The sequence below is a fragment of the Ptiloglossa arizonensis genome, chromosome 14, assembly GCF_051014685.1.
Source record: "Ptiloglossa arizonensis isolate GNS036 chromosome 14, iyPtiAriz1_principal, whole genome shotgun sequence".
Lineage (NCBI taxonomy): Eukaryota > Metazoa > Arthropoda > Insecta > Hymenoptera > Colletidae > Ptiloglossa > Ptiloglossa arizonensis.
The window spans coordinates 3,408,597-3,424,170 of record NC_135061.1 but is presented as its reverse complement, the minus strand read 5'-3'; the positions used below and the strand labels follow the sequence as shown (position 1 = coordinate 3,424,170).

Below are 15,574 nucleotides of genomic sequence, written 5' to 3'. Positions count from 1 at the left end.
AAAGAATCTAGCCTTCGTCGTTCTTTAAACGGTACTCTCTGTTTTAAGAATACTACTTGGAACCATTTCTGTACACATATGAACACCTAATCGTACGATAATTCTATCGAACACTACCGATTGAACTACTTGGAACCATTTCTGTACACATATGAACACCTAATCGTACGATAATTCTATCGAACAAACACTACCGATTGAATACTACTTGGAACCATTTCTGTACACATATGAACACGTAATCGTACGATAATTCTATGGAACAAACACTACTAATTGAACAACACACTACTAGATTCGTTTGGTAATGTTTTATCGGTTGAACTTCATCGCGTACTTCTGGAGCTCCGGATAAAATAAGCACGGAAGTTCAACCGCATTTGAGACGCGATATTACGACGGAGATCTAAATATACTCAGAACCGGTCTTTTGACTTTTGTTTGCACCGCGCTGGTACCTTCTCACAACCGTGTAATTTATATTTATATTTACGTTCGTTGTAGGAACTGTTGTAACCGTACGAAACGATGCTCTCTGTTGAACAGGTGATAGCAAGGATGCGACCCGAGAAAAGGCGCAGTTGGCGCTCCTTAAAATTATGGAGAAAGGGTGTATGTCACCTCAGCAGCTTCTGGACCGGCTACGGCCTGCCTTTAATCACAAGAACGCCAAGTTACGAGAAGAAGCTCTAATTCTGTTAACGACAACGCTCAACGAGTAAGGAACAGTCGTAAAGTGTTTGATAAAGTTTAGAGTCACCGTCCCGTGTGTCCAGTCGCATTAACGACCATTCCTTTTTCAGACACGGCGCGGACGAAATGATGCTGTCGGGAGTGATTCCGAGTATCGTCAAGTTGTTGTCCGATCCATCCGAAAAAGTACGAGAAACATCTCTGAACACGCTGGCAGACATTTACAGACACGTTGGTGAACGATTGCGCGTGGATTTGCAGAGAAAGCATAACGTGCCGCAACCTAAGTAAGTGAAGACAACGAAATTGCCACCCGATCGATATCCTGGATCGTTATGGAAGTAATTCTTGCACGTAATGGGGAGTACTCTGCTCAAGATGATCAGGAGATCTTCTCGGTTCGTCTCGATTGAATCTACGTTGAAACGTTTCTTCATCTACGCGTAGAAAACGTAGAATTCACTCTGGGATCGAATATAAGATCATGTTGGCGATCAGAGAACCACCGTGTCGTTGAACGACGTAAACGGGGACAATTTGCGGCCTCGGAACGTAAACGTCCATTTCTTCGACTTTTGAAGATTGCTTACTTTTGTTACACACGTGTGTTCTACTTAACGCCCGATAACCGATTGTTGCATTCACTTAGCGAATTCAAGCGACCACGTTTCGCAAAGACAATGTTTCTACACGATCGACCGTGTTTTCGACTTTTGTTTTAACGTTCTTCTCGTTGATTTATTGCTTTGCTGCGTACACACACACACGTGTTGTACTTGACTACCGTTAACGGAATATTGCACCAGTTTGGCGATTAGAGCGATATTGTATCGCGAATCGATGTGACCTTGGACACATATATTTTTCTTCTTTCTCTCTCTCGACGAATATTGTAATAAATCAAAGAGTAAGAGAAATATTAAATGTAAAAGATACGTTACGCGTACTAGTATACTTTGTACCGTTAATCAACGCGCAACTTGCCAAGCAATGGATCTCTAAGAGTAACGAATATAATGAGCGATGATATCATTTTGAATGGGTGTGCCTGAAATTATTTTGAGCAGTGTGTGTCACGAGTTACCGTGCAAGTTCCACTTGCAAGCTGTTAGCACCGGTATTAATTAATTATCCACGTTTGGAATAAATTGGACAAGTTCACAGCGTTCTTCTTATATTTCAGACTGATCATGCTGATAGAGAAGTTCGATCAGCTGAAGGCCGCCGGTGATCTGCTGCCATTGGCAATGTCCTCCGACGGTGAGTAAATTCATCGAATTTCCTTCTCAGCGGGTATCCGCTAAATTGAGCCAGGAAAGGTATAAAAAAAAAAAGAAAGGCACGTTAAGCACGCGTGTCACCTCCCGTAATATTATTCAGCCATGATACTGTATCGTGCTGCCATCCCGCAGCCGTGAATGCTATCGCGTGGCAATAAATACCTTCGCATTCGCGAAGACTCCACCTTCGTTCTTTATTCTCCCGCCTCTCGCTCTCCCAGTCCGCGTTGCTCCGGCACACACGATGAATATTTACCAAGGACCGCTTGTTCTCCAACGTGATAAGAATATTTACTTAACCAGTCACGGTAAAACACAGCCAATTTGAATTCAATTACGCCGCGCGGACACGTTTTCTACTCGACTTCTGGTTCAGGCGCGGAGACTCGGAGATTTCTTTTTCTTTTCCATCACGAGTTAACGGTTCGTCGTCACTTTTCAAGATTTATCACTGTTACGAATTTCGACGCAATTAGAGAACCATTTCGGACCTAATTGATAGAAAGAAAAACGTACATGCAAGATCGTGCACTGCGTGTACAAGATCAATGTATATTCGTAATCGAATTTTTTTACACACTGTATATACATAATCAAATTTTTTATACACACAGTATATACATAATCAAATTTTTATTACACACAGTATATGCATAATCAAATTTTTTTACACACTGTATATACATAATCGAATTTTTTTTACACACTGTGTATACATAATCAATGTTTCTTTTCCCCACTGTATATACGTAATCGAATTTTTGTACACACTGTACATACGTAATCAAATTTCACCCACCTGTCCTTCGAATTGTCACAACCGTGTCACGGTAGCGTAAAAACCAGAGAAACGGTAACAGTATACGAAACCGTGATTAAATTTTACTTACTTTTCTCTCAGGTTGTCGCAACTCGATCACAAGTAGGTGACAGAACCTAAGAGGCAGTGCTGTATGTATTTATAATCTGAAAGTCAGACTCTGAGACTGTAAAGGTCGTCTACGTATCATAGACTCTGTAAATACGTGTTTATTTTCTTGTGAAGAAATTTACTTTTCTCTGACATGATCGAATTTCACCCACCTGTCCTTCGAATTGTCACAACCGTGCCACGGTACCGTAAAACCCAGAAAGACGTTACAGTACACGAAACCGTGATTAAATTCTACTTACTTTTCTCTCAGGTTGTCGCAGCTCTCGATCACAAGTAGGTGAGAGAACCTAAGAGGCAGTGCTATATGTATTTATAATCTGAAAGTCACTCTGAGACTACGAAGGTCATCTAGGTATCACAGACTGCGTAAACACGTGTTTATGTTCTTGTGGAAAAATTTACTCCTCTTGTAGAACGACGATTCAGGGAAACTGAGGATTAATCGTAGAATATAGAATTACTCGAGTAAAACGAGCACTGTAGAACGGTTCGGTTTAAAATACATTATACCGGCTATATATTCAAATTTATTGATAATATACTTCCGATAAACGATTAAAAAATATGCAAGATCTCGATCTAGATTCTGTGTTTCATCCGTTGGATGTACTCCGTTATATGTGAATTTCTCATGGTTTCGTTTGTACAGAATCGAGTTACGAATGTATAAACAATTATACGCTCGTTATACTCGAATCGTGTAAGCAATTAAAACGTAACTAAAACACGGCAAACGTTACGATAATATACCGTGATTGCCATAGAAACTTACATTTTATCTTCGAGGGCGAGCAACGAACTGAAAGAGCCTCTGCCAAGCATTCTCGAATCGATACATTTGTATGGTGTTTCTGTTGCATATAAACATAAGTGCAGCTTTGTATCACTCGGAATCAGTACCCATCGACCGGAAACGTACCGGTACGTGATAGTACGCTTCCTATCGTTTACGTACAGCTATTACAGTATGAGCTGTGGTAGCTTATTCGCCCTTAAGCAACCCGTACACACTCTGAAGGAAGTTGGGGTCTGGATTAGGTCGAAACTGTCTCGTTGTTTGTTTTTCCACAGGAAAGATAGCCGATCGAAACCCGTGAGAAAACTTTCAATAATTCTTCGCGTGTGTTGACCCCTTCGAGACGTTAACGTATTAATTCCGATCGGTTCACCAGGTCGTTACGATAAACTTCCACGTTAGATCCTATCGAGAGAGAAACACGTTCCCGTAGGATACAGTTCTTCGAATAGTCGATCCACTTATCGCGATTTCGAAGATCGTTGCGCCCACCGCGTGAAGTGTCATTTCCTTCGGCGAGTAACACAACGAGAACGTTAATTCGCGTTATCTGTTCCAAGATATTACATAATATTACATACACCGATAGCTACGGTGCGCCGTGCAATATCGCCGGTGTATTGTTTCAAACGCTGTCTGTAATTCATACCGGACCGAGCCGTCCCGCTCTGCACGAACGGCCTTGTAACATTGTAAGACTGCCGGCGGCCTGTTCGAATTTCGATTGCAAATATTACGTGTCACCGGCAACCGAATACTTGACATATTAGTTCCGAAGCTTACGAGATGAAAATACGAAGAGAAAAAACAAATGTCCACCATGCTGCCGATCACGGACGGAAAAAGACGAAAGATGAATAATAAAGGTCCACCGAGGCCCGAGATTCCCGATGACTCACGATGCGCACACGCATTCCATTGTATAATCAATCTTTGTCTCGTTGCAAAAAATATACACCGCTACGTGTATTTTTCTTCTGTAACGATCAATCGAAATAGATTTTTCTTGGATAATCCACGAGGATAAGTTACCAAAAGGAAACTCGTGTACTCGAGAAACGAGAATTCGAAAAATTCCATCGAAACGATCGCAATTTTTCGTTGACAATTTTCTTCGATATTTCGCACCCGAGGAAAGAAAAAAAGTTATCCGTATTCGAAGTGAAAGTATCAGCGCTCGCCACGAGTGCCTAGTGTCCTGGTATGCGAAAAATCCGGTAGTACGTAAAAAAAAATACGGCACGATGCTCGTCAAACATTTTCTATTCCGTGTATGAAATTCGTGAGCGAGGAGACCACCGCGTTAAGAACCGGACACGTTTTCTTCCACGGTGTGTGTACGCACGTTGATCACGATTAGGTCATGCTATGGGCTTGGCAGAAAGAATTACGGCTCTTCGCTTGATTTCAGATATATTAATAGAGCGCCAAATTACCGTGAACAACTAACGACGATCTTCCGCGTAGCTCCTTCTGTTGCTTCCAGGTTGAAAGTTTCTTTTTTTTTTCTTCCCCTCCTCGAAAGAATCATCCTCGAAAGATTCACTCTGTCCTGATTCGCCTCTTCGTTTTCTTTCCGACACTTTCTCCTCGGCCGCTCTCACGTATACGCGATCGTATTTTATTTCGCATGTAATGTCACCATGTATGCTCAATTTATCGAGTTTGTTTACGTTTGGGGGTTTGTTATGCTATATATATTGGATTGTTCGGAAAGTCATTTTGTTTTTTGTTTTTTTTTTTTTCTTTTTTTTTGGTGAAAATTCCTTCGCGTGAAAAAAAAAAATCTCGACCTTAGGGTACCTCTTGAATAAAAGGTATTCCACGTTTGAGAGTTCATTATGTTATATATATTGGATTGTTCGGAAAGTCATTTTTTTTTTTTTTTTTTTTTGGTGAAAATTTCTTCGCGTGAAAAAAAATCTCGATCTTAAGATACCTCTTGAAGAAAAGGTATTCCACGTTTGAGGATTCATTATGCTATATATATTGGATTGTTCGAAAAGTCATTTTGGGTTTTTTTTTTTGTGAAAATTCCTCCGGGTGAAAAAAAAAATCTCGACCTTAAGGTACCTCTTGAATAAAAGGTATTCCACGTGTTAGGGTTTAAATAATTTACCAGTGGTTTGTCACTATTCACTCAATAGGTTGCTCGATAAGAAACGGAGCTATTAGGTTCATCGTTTTATTTTTCGAAAGATTTTCTGTCGACGCATATTCTGTTATTTGTATATGAATAATAGTTTTGTTTTTTTTTTTTGTTTTTTGGTGGAAATGAAACACGATTTTTTTAGAGTGTATAAATATTTTATTAAATTATATATTCCCCATTTTGGAAAACGAAACGATATATATATATTTATTGTTCTTTACAGCGATATTTCTAACATCTTCGTTTAATCCATCGGTCTGAAAAATGGTATCGAATCGTGTCGTTTGAAATCTTTGGAAACAATTTTCAGTTCGTTGACATAAAGTAAAAAAATTTTTGGGGACAACCGGAAAGTATACGAGCTGTATAAAATCGATACAATTTATTTATTTATTTAAACGGAATGAAATTCCATTGGCGTATAGATGTATGTAGGAAATATTAAACATCAATTGTTACAAGTATTAAACATCAGTATTACAAAGAGTTCTTACGTTAGTTTAACAATGAAATTTCTAAATGTTGAAAGTACCATATCTATCGTAATATTCCCCAGTCTGATGCATTCAGATTGTACAAAAAATATTGGGTCGTTCCAAAAGTCATTTCATTTTTTCTGATGAAAATAAAACACGATTTTTTTAAAGTGTATAAACATTTTATTAAATTATATATTCTCCATTTTGGAAAACGAAATCACTTTCCAAACAACCTGATACATTGTCTTTTTATTTTATATCGTCTCGTTCGTTAAGAGAATATATAATTTCGAGAACGGTATGCTTTTCATCGCGATAAAATCACAATTACTAATAATACAATTTTACTAAGCTAGCGACTTTCCAGTCGCATCGCTCCGCGGATAAACCCTCGCCTGGTGTCTATCGAACCAAGTAACAACAAAAGATACGATAAATTGTCGTGGAAATTTTCAAGAACATCAAAAGTAACCGCAAGGTGACATCGGTTGGACGCTCAACCGATCCAAGAAATACACATGATGTAACAGCGGTCCAGATTGGTACCAATTGGTTGAATTAAGACGTCCAAACTCGAAAAACTCGTGCACCCGAATCAACGTGTCCTTGGATCCCTGTCGAATGCAAATCCGCGTTCAACGAAACGACTTGATATTTTTTTCCGCGAGTACACGCGCTGGTAACCGACGATCTCGTTCCTGAATTCGTGCAAACGTCTGAAAACATCTTCAAACTACGGACAATAAATCGTGGAACTATCAGGGACGAGGCGGATCGATCAAACGTACCATTAAACCGGGCAGAAATTATGAACTGGTTTGTAGAAAAGCCGCGACTGAATAATGCACGACACCGTTAAGCGGCAGAGAAATCGGATAGTGTAATCGCGATTCAACGTGAACCTCCGACAAACACGGTCCCGTGGCGGGTCACAGGGAAAGAGAGAGCAAGAACGAGGTCTATGCAAATTTTTCCTTGCGCCGTGTTCGCTCAACCTTTCCGTGTCGCGCACCACGTACAAGGATATTTGTGACGTTGAGCTGTTGTGCGCGAATTCGTTGTCCCAATTCCGCGATCACGGCAAACAATTCCCGATAAACTTCGACGAGACGAATCCCAAACGCAAAATTCGATCCGTAAATGTTTTAAGTTTATGAAAAATTGGTGTAGTGTGCCGAATTATGATCGGAGCAAGTTTTGGCTGCGGACCGATGTGACTGGAGAGTTAGTTTAGAAAAATGTGTACTCTTGGAAATTTACACGATGATCGTATTTCCTGATTGTATTGGGTTGTTCAGAAAGTCATTTCGTTTTCCAAAATGGAGAATATATAATTTGATAAAGTGTTTATACACTTTATAAAAATTGACTTAGTGTGCCGAATTATGATCGGAGCAAGTTTTGTCTGCGGACCGATGCGACTGGAGAGTCGTTAGCTTAGAAAACTGAAATCGAAAATTTACGCGATGATTGTATCTCCTGATTGTATTGGGTTCTTCGTAAAGTCATTTCGTTTTCCAAAATGGAGAATATATAATTTAATAAAGTGTTTATACACTCTAAAAAAATTGACTTAGTGTACCGAATTATGATCGGAGCAAGTTTTGTCTGCGGACCGATGTGACTGGAGAGTTGTTAGCTTAGAAAAATGTGTACTCTCAGAAATTTACACAATGATCGTATCTTCTGATTGTATTGGGTTGTTCGGAAAGTCATTTCATTTTCCAGAATGGAGAATATATAATTTGATAAAGTGTTTACACACTCTAAAAAAATTATGTTTCATTTCCACCAAAACAAACGAAATGACTTTCCGAACAACCTAATATATAGTTCGAAAGCATCGTACTTACGAAATGCAGACTTATTTGTCTGGAAAACAATGATACGCGACTGAAACTTATAAAAATAGACTCGACCACGCCAAACCAATACGATTGGACGATCGTACTTACTTTTTTGGAAAACTTGTATGGAAACCAGTTTCGTTTGCTTGAACGTGGTTTGAAAGACCAAGATCAAAGAAGTTGTGTGCTTTGTCGAAGTGGACGACGAATAAAAATGTTTGAGAGACACTGCTGTAAGGTACTTGTCATATCCCCTAAAGTAGTGCTAACAGCAGTAATGGGTGAAATAATGGAATAGGTGACATACGTAAATACTGGTTTATGTCTTACGAGTGTCATTTGTTCGAGAGTATATTCTCGTCGCGCATAATCGATCATCTATTAGTAGTATCGAACCACTCAATCGTCACTTAAATCAGTTTAACGACTACTATTGTAAAATATTAAGACGAAACATTAAACGTTTTTTTTTTTTTTTTTGGAACAGGGTTTTTCAAAGTGGTTGGTAACTTTTCTCACGAACTGCTTATTTAATTGACTTGAAATTCGAATTGTGTAGTTACATAAAAATTCTGTATCTTTGTGTCTATGGATTTTTCCTTCGTTTCTGATACTCTTCGGGTAAACTTGTAAAAAGAGTACATATAAATTTAAGACTTGCCACTAAGTAGCGACATTCATGTATTGTAATTTCGAAAACTAATAATTTTATTCGATACTGACTATTAGGACCATAGAAATCCATCTCCCCTAGTAGTATAATACCAGGACACTTATACTTTCCATATAAATGAACATTTTTCTATGAAAATTGGCAAAAGTATTGTTCAAAGTGTGTAACTTTTAATACATATGTGAACCATTTATATTAATCGTTCTGTATATAAATTATATAATTATATTCTATAATTATATAAATAATTTCTATTAATAATACCAGGGCGTTTATACTTTCCATATAAATTAACATTTTTCTATGAAAATTGGCAAAAGTATTTTTCAAAGTATGAAACTTTTAATACATATGTGAACCATTGATATTAGTCGTTCCGTATCGTCGAAAAAAATTTCCCAATATTATCTTTCTCAGCCCGAATGGTGTTGTTCTTCCGTAAGTAGAGTAACCCCGTTTTAGGAAGACCCCGCTTAGTAAACCGTTTAGGTGTATCTCCGTAAGTAGAGTAACCCCGCTTAGTAAATCTTCCAGGACCGATTTTTCATCCTCTCGATCTATGTGTCCCAACCATCACCGGTCGATTTGAATTTCGCGCTATTTCTCAAACGTCGAACCGATTAACCTGAAACTTTACACATACCATCTAGACAGATGGAAAATTAATCGTGGAAAAGTAGACGATGAAAGAACCCGTAAAAATTATTCAAACGTATTACGAAAATTCGCAATTACGCGAAAACGTGAAAATTTTGGGGAAAAGATCGATGGCCTGTAAAAAAACCCGAGGCGATTATTTAAAAGATATCTTATTCCCTTATTAACTCCCGAGTTTCTACTTTTAAATAAAAGAAAAAATATCAAGATTATTTAAACGGTTTGAGTTTTATTCAAAAAATAAGTCAACCGGCGACGATTGGGACACCCTTCGTAGCCCGTGTCCCCGTCGTCGTCGTTCCAGTACTCGATTATTTCCATTTCACGGTGCAATCCGGTTAAGTATCCCGGCTATCTTATTATCAGTACACTACGGGAGTACACGAATGGCACCTGGAATCCTCGAACAGTATCAACCGCGTGCGTCTGTTTTTACACGGCAGGCACGATAGGAATCTCGAGGTGTATTTCTGCAACACCGGTTTCCCGCGACACAGAGAGATTATTCACCCTGTCCGTTCACCGGTCGATCGAAATTAGCACCCACACCGTTCGCGGTGAACCCGCCTTCTTGTTCTCGCGCGACCTTACCCTGAGGACAGCCGGGACGCGTGTGTACACGCGAGCTCGAGAAGTGAAAGGTGTTGTAGGGTGGCAACGCAGATATATCTTCAGCGTGCGCGCCGTGAAGTTTGCGCCGGTGTGCACGATCAGGTATTAAACGCGGAATAGCTCGCGGATGCCCTTTTTATCCTCGACCGACTCTCGCTGACATTCCGCCGTTGAACCGTTCGCTTACCGCATTGACAAAAGGTCTAATCGCCGAGACAGGCGACTTCTCGCTTGTCTGGATATTCCCATTAGCCGCGAAAAACTCACAAGCCTACTGGTAAGCTTTGTAACACGGAGGACCGGGTTAATGATTAGAGGTCGCGACTTCCTCGCTATTTCTAACGCGATTTTCTATTTACCAACTTCCGAGATGGAAAATTTCAACTTCTAATTAGGACTCGGAGTTTCTCCCTGCTTCTCGATAGCGAATTTACCGACGATAGAAAATATCCAATGGTGTTCGTAGCTCGCTACCGATTGCAGCTGCAACGAGCCTGGAATATCTTCAAGAGTACCGCGCGGAAATTAATCGAGGAAATTAATAATAATTACCGGAGCGTTTCTCAGGTTGTTACAGAGCTGGTCTTTACCCTCTGTTAACTGTGTCTCAGTCACTGTCATTGTAGCTCACCTCTAATTTCTAATGGACGCGAGTCGAGCGAACTGGGGAATTGACAACGAACTTGGCCAAGTTTGCAACAAATCGAATAACGATGCTGTGTATTTAACAATACACGTTAATAACAAACACGTGGTTTTTCAAATAAACATCCAACGAACACTTCGAACCTACTTTTCGGACGGTCCGAACTTAAAAATTGTATTCTTTTAAAAAGAATTTTTTAAAAATTCTATGTTTTTAATCAATGTAGCGATACAAAATTTATCATTATATTTTTCCAAGATGAACTTACATTTTTTATTCAACGGATATCTATTCTTGTAAAACCTCTACGAAAACAAATTTGTATTATTAGGAACTTTGTTCAGAAAAAAAAAACTGTTCTTGTAGTATTTTAGAATTTATGCAATAAAAGTTCCAGGGTTATTTCGCAACTTTTATTAGTAAGTATCTCATAAAATAAATAAAACCGTATCGTATTAATAGATAAGGTCAATAACACCGTATGGATGTTCTTTACCTTTTATAACGTAATCTATTCTAATCTCTACTTATTTTTACGTAATTTATTGCTTTTTTACGTAATGTATAATAAGTTTTATTGCTGTAAATTTTCTTTTTTTTTTTTTCCTTACTCGGTACTTTATAACGTTTTTTGTCGTTACTGCGAATGAGACGGCAAACATAACGGTCTTAAGTCAACCTTCCTTTATTTATGTAGGAATCTTCCAACTATGTGCCACGTTGTTAGTATTATGGCTTTCTGTATATTTGTGTATACATGTACACGGGTTGTATCAAGTTCTTTTGAAAATAGTACGATGTTATTCCAGTGGACGATATCAGTGTGCTGAGTGCGATTCTATCTTGTCTCCAGTTTTTTAATTTCTGTTATTATAGATGTGTATCTTCCTACTTTTTATTTTTATTTTTGTATCATGCGGGTATAATTTTTATTCGATATATCAATATACCAATATACCAAATATACCAATATATTTGATATACATATCTAATAGATAGGCGTTCTTTTTTTTATTGCCTTTGAGCCCTAAGAGTTCATTGACTGTAATTGTTTTATACTATTCCAGTAACGTTTATATTATTCATTTTCAAGTACTATCTGAAATGTTTCATTGACGATTTTTTCTGTTCGAGATTCATTTTTTCTTATTTTTTGCTACACAATTTTCGCCATAATATCCCGTCGACCTGTATATTGTATAGCTGTTAACAGTTTGCACTATAATAGTATTTTCTGTCTGTTAGACTCCATGTTGGTATCTTTAACATACATACAATATATTAATATATTATTAATATATTATATTAGATATGAAGACAAGTATCCGATAGTTTCATAAGAGTTACATAACAAAAAGTAGAACTTGCCATTGATGGCCATGACACAGAAAGTACACTACATTGTAAATATTATGTTTACATTCAGTAACGTAATATCTCAGGGTTAGGTTGTAAAACAGCTTTTGCTGAACCTCGCCCATTCGCCGTGGCATAACTAGTGTATTATACATTTTGTGTTCGTTTCTTGTTTTTTTCATAACTAAATAATCATCGCCTAATAAATACGTCACAATGCAACAAATAAACGATAAACATATCACCGAGTAGCATTCGGTACAGTGCCATTTCGCACGTTATCAAAGCCTTAAGCCGGAGCTGTGACCAATTTAACGATAAAAGATAAATTAAATTTGATTCCAAATTAGAGCTCGAGAGACATAATTATCGCACATTGCGAAGCAGTAAATACATACTGCTGTATTAATTAAAAATTTTGTCGGTATCCATAGACAATATATCGATTCTCATCGCGCAATAATTATTATTTTCAAACTTACAAATTTTACCCAAACTAAAATCATCGTCCTCGAAAACATTAACTAAAAAAACTCGTGCAATTTATAATCTTCCTTAAATTAACTTTCACGTATCTCTTCGTTGAATCGCTTTTAAAAGAAAATTGTTCGAAACATCTTTCACCGTGTACTTTCCCACGATTAATTTCCCATCTACATAGACGATGTATCTGAAGTTTCGAGTAAATCGGTTGGACGTTTCAAAAACGGCGGGAAATTCAAACCGACCGGCGATAACTGGGACAGCCAGTACGCTCAAACGATCCGCCGATCGTTCGTTTCCCGCGCGGTCTAAGGGAAAGAAGCGACAAATTACCCTAATGGAGCAATAATTGTTTGCTTGACCCTCGACCAACTACTCGCTGAACGATAAACGTTGGTCCGCGCGTGATAATATGCGCGCGGAGTGTTGCGCGTCGTGTTACGTAACATCGAGGGTACCATTATCGCCTCGGCGCCCGCAGCGCGTGGGCGATTCCTCTTTGAGCAACATTTAACGACCGATCCGTGGAATCGGCGTTCGCGTTTCCCTTTTTCTCTCCGTTGGACTCCTTTCATCGTCGCCGCGCCGGCAGAAAAACGACGAGGATCGCGGGAATACGCAGAAGGAGACACGGCCGGCTCCGCTTCTCTATATAACCAAGTTCCATCGATGGGAAATCGGAAGCGTCGTATCCCGTCGATCGTTAAGAACAATAAATAACGGTTACTTTCACCAATGAATGACAGACGACGCTGCTGCGTACGATTTTCTGAAGGAATTACCGTCGCGCTGCCGCCCGGTTTTCTATCCCGTAATATATTCCGTTGTTGACTCGTCCTGAATTTCCAAGGGGCCCCGAGGTTCGTCGTGGTTCCACAAAGGAAAAGTACGCGACTCGGCCCACTCGTTCTGCGTTCTGTGTTGATCCCGCAACGACGAATCGTAATTACCGATATTTTCGCGGCGAGCGCGAACGCCGGACGCAATCGTGAATAAATCCGTGTCCCGAGAGAGAACCGCGTGACGATCCGATCGACCGAGTTTCCTGTTTTTTTTTTCTCCCCGAGTCGTCTGTTCGTTTAAGAAAAATCGTCACGTTCTACATACATAACGTGACCAAATTACTCGGGAATAAAAGCAGGACAGTTCGGGGAAAATAAACGATATCTTTGCGTTTAATTAAAGATTAATAGACCATTTGGTATCACTACTTTTTATTTAGTGTAACCGTTTTACAAATAATTTATACGTGTATATTTATATATGCGTGTATTTTAATGGGTTGTTCGGAAAGTCATTACGTTTTTCTTTGGTGAAAATGAAACACGATTTTTTTAGAGCGTATAAACATTTTATAAAATTATATTTTCTCCATTTTGGAAAACGAAATTACTTAACGAAAAAAACCAAGAGAAAATATCGCTCTTACGTTCGCACGAGTAACAGAATCGATATTCTAATATCTATTGCAAAAATATCCCGGCGTACATCGTATATCATAAACAACAACAGAGAGGCGGAGATAGCGGACAACTTTGAACGCGAGTCACTCTATATAGAACACCACTTTGATACGCGCCTGTATCGACTGCCGATAACGGCATAAATTAATACTTGCGTGCACGCCGGATGATTTATAGGGTTGTTTTCTTCAAACGCGAGAGAAAAACGTTAATTGCTTGTTTCAAGTACAATTTTGAACATGTAATTGCTACTCCCAGCGGTAATTGTGGCTGCGAACATATTTATTATTTCTTCGTCGAGTGTGCTTCGTTGGGTCACTTTTTTCACGGTTCCGCTGTATTAACTTCTTACGTTACGTCGATAAAACTCACCGACGCTGTTGCACGGCTTATACTCAAACGTTGGTATTGTACGCGGATCCGTTGACTTTTGTTTCCCATGCTGTAGGTCCGTGGATTTAATTACGCCCCGATGCACAGGCGTCGTTAATCGCGGATTACCGAAGAATGTGTTTTGTTGCGGTAACTCAGCGCGGTGAGCCATCTAACGGCGATCGAATTTTAGACAAAAGCCGCACGCCGATGGAAGTTCGATTCAAAGGTGGGCATTTCGATGTGGTTCGGGCGTTCGTTGCACGACCTGATTCTTAATTTCAGGCGACATTAATCTTCGTTACTCTCTCCGTTTTCTCGATGTCCGCACGCCGTGGAAACGTAACTGTTCAAACGGGCGCAAATTGAATGGGGCTCGCATTAATCAGCCACTTGTTTCACGTGGACCGTCAATTTGTCCGTCGGTTTTGCAACCGGATAATATCCGATCGCTCCGATGAACTTGTTTTTGCATTTGGACGCAACCACAAGCGCGCTTAATTATGTCATTCGTTTCTGATAAACGAGTCGATAACGCGATCGTAACTTTGAAAACCCATCCCGAAAGTGAAATTGCTGCAAGAAACGATGATCGAGCCGATCGAATTACCGAAAACCGAAGCACTCGAAAACTCGGGATCTTTTGTTTCGCAGGCGACTGCTCGTCAATTGAGCTACTCACTCGGTCGGCAGATTTTTCCCCCCTAAACCTGATATCTGAACATGGCTGTCGCCTATAAAATTTCGTCTTACTTCCTTCATATCGTGTTTGGTAATGCGATAACAACTTAGTACACGATGTACTAGATTTCTTTTTTATTTGAGCGAAAAATTCCATATCTTTGTATCTAAAAATAGAATCGCAGAATCAGTTGCGGTACCTTTGTTTGTACCGAGAACGACAGGCACACGAAACGTAAAACCGGCTCTCTGTGCGGGAGACTTTACGCTTCGTGCATTGTTTAATTTCATCGAACGCCGAAAGGCGTTCACCGCACGCGGTAAACTGCTCGAATAATAGCCTATACGTTCCCGAGCGCTTTTGTCGAACGTCTACAGATGTTGAACACTTTTGTTGGGCAAATATAACGGTCGAAGGATCGAAGAAACGCAAGACACGAATAATTGGAA

At 39.3% G+C, this 15,574-nt stretch overlaps 1 protein-coding gene across 6 annotated transcripts in view; it reads left to right on the top strand.

Moving 5' to 3' along the window:
• The window catches only part of Chb (CLIP-associating protein), a 56,208-nt gene that overhangs the window by 24,197 nt on the left and 16,437 nt on the right, over nt 1–15,574 (top strand). For all 6 annotated transcript variants that reach the window (XR_012994057.1, XM_076326497.1, XM_076326496.1 and 3 more), the window contains exons 3-5: nt 547–718; nt 804–980; nt 1,877–1,953. Coding sequence is in view for 5 of the 6 variants with exons in the window: in XM_076326497.1 (XP_076182612.1) it covers nt 547–718; nt 804–980; nt 1,877–1,953 (426 nt within the window). In the remaining variant the exon portion in view is untranslated. The remainder of the gene's footprint in view (nt 1–546; nt 719–803; nt 981–1,876; nt 1,954–15,574) is intronic.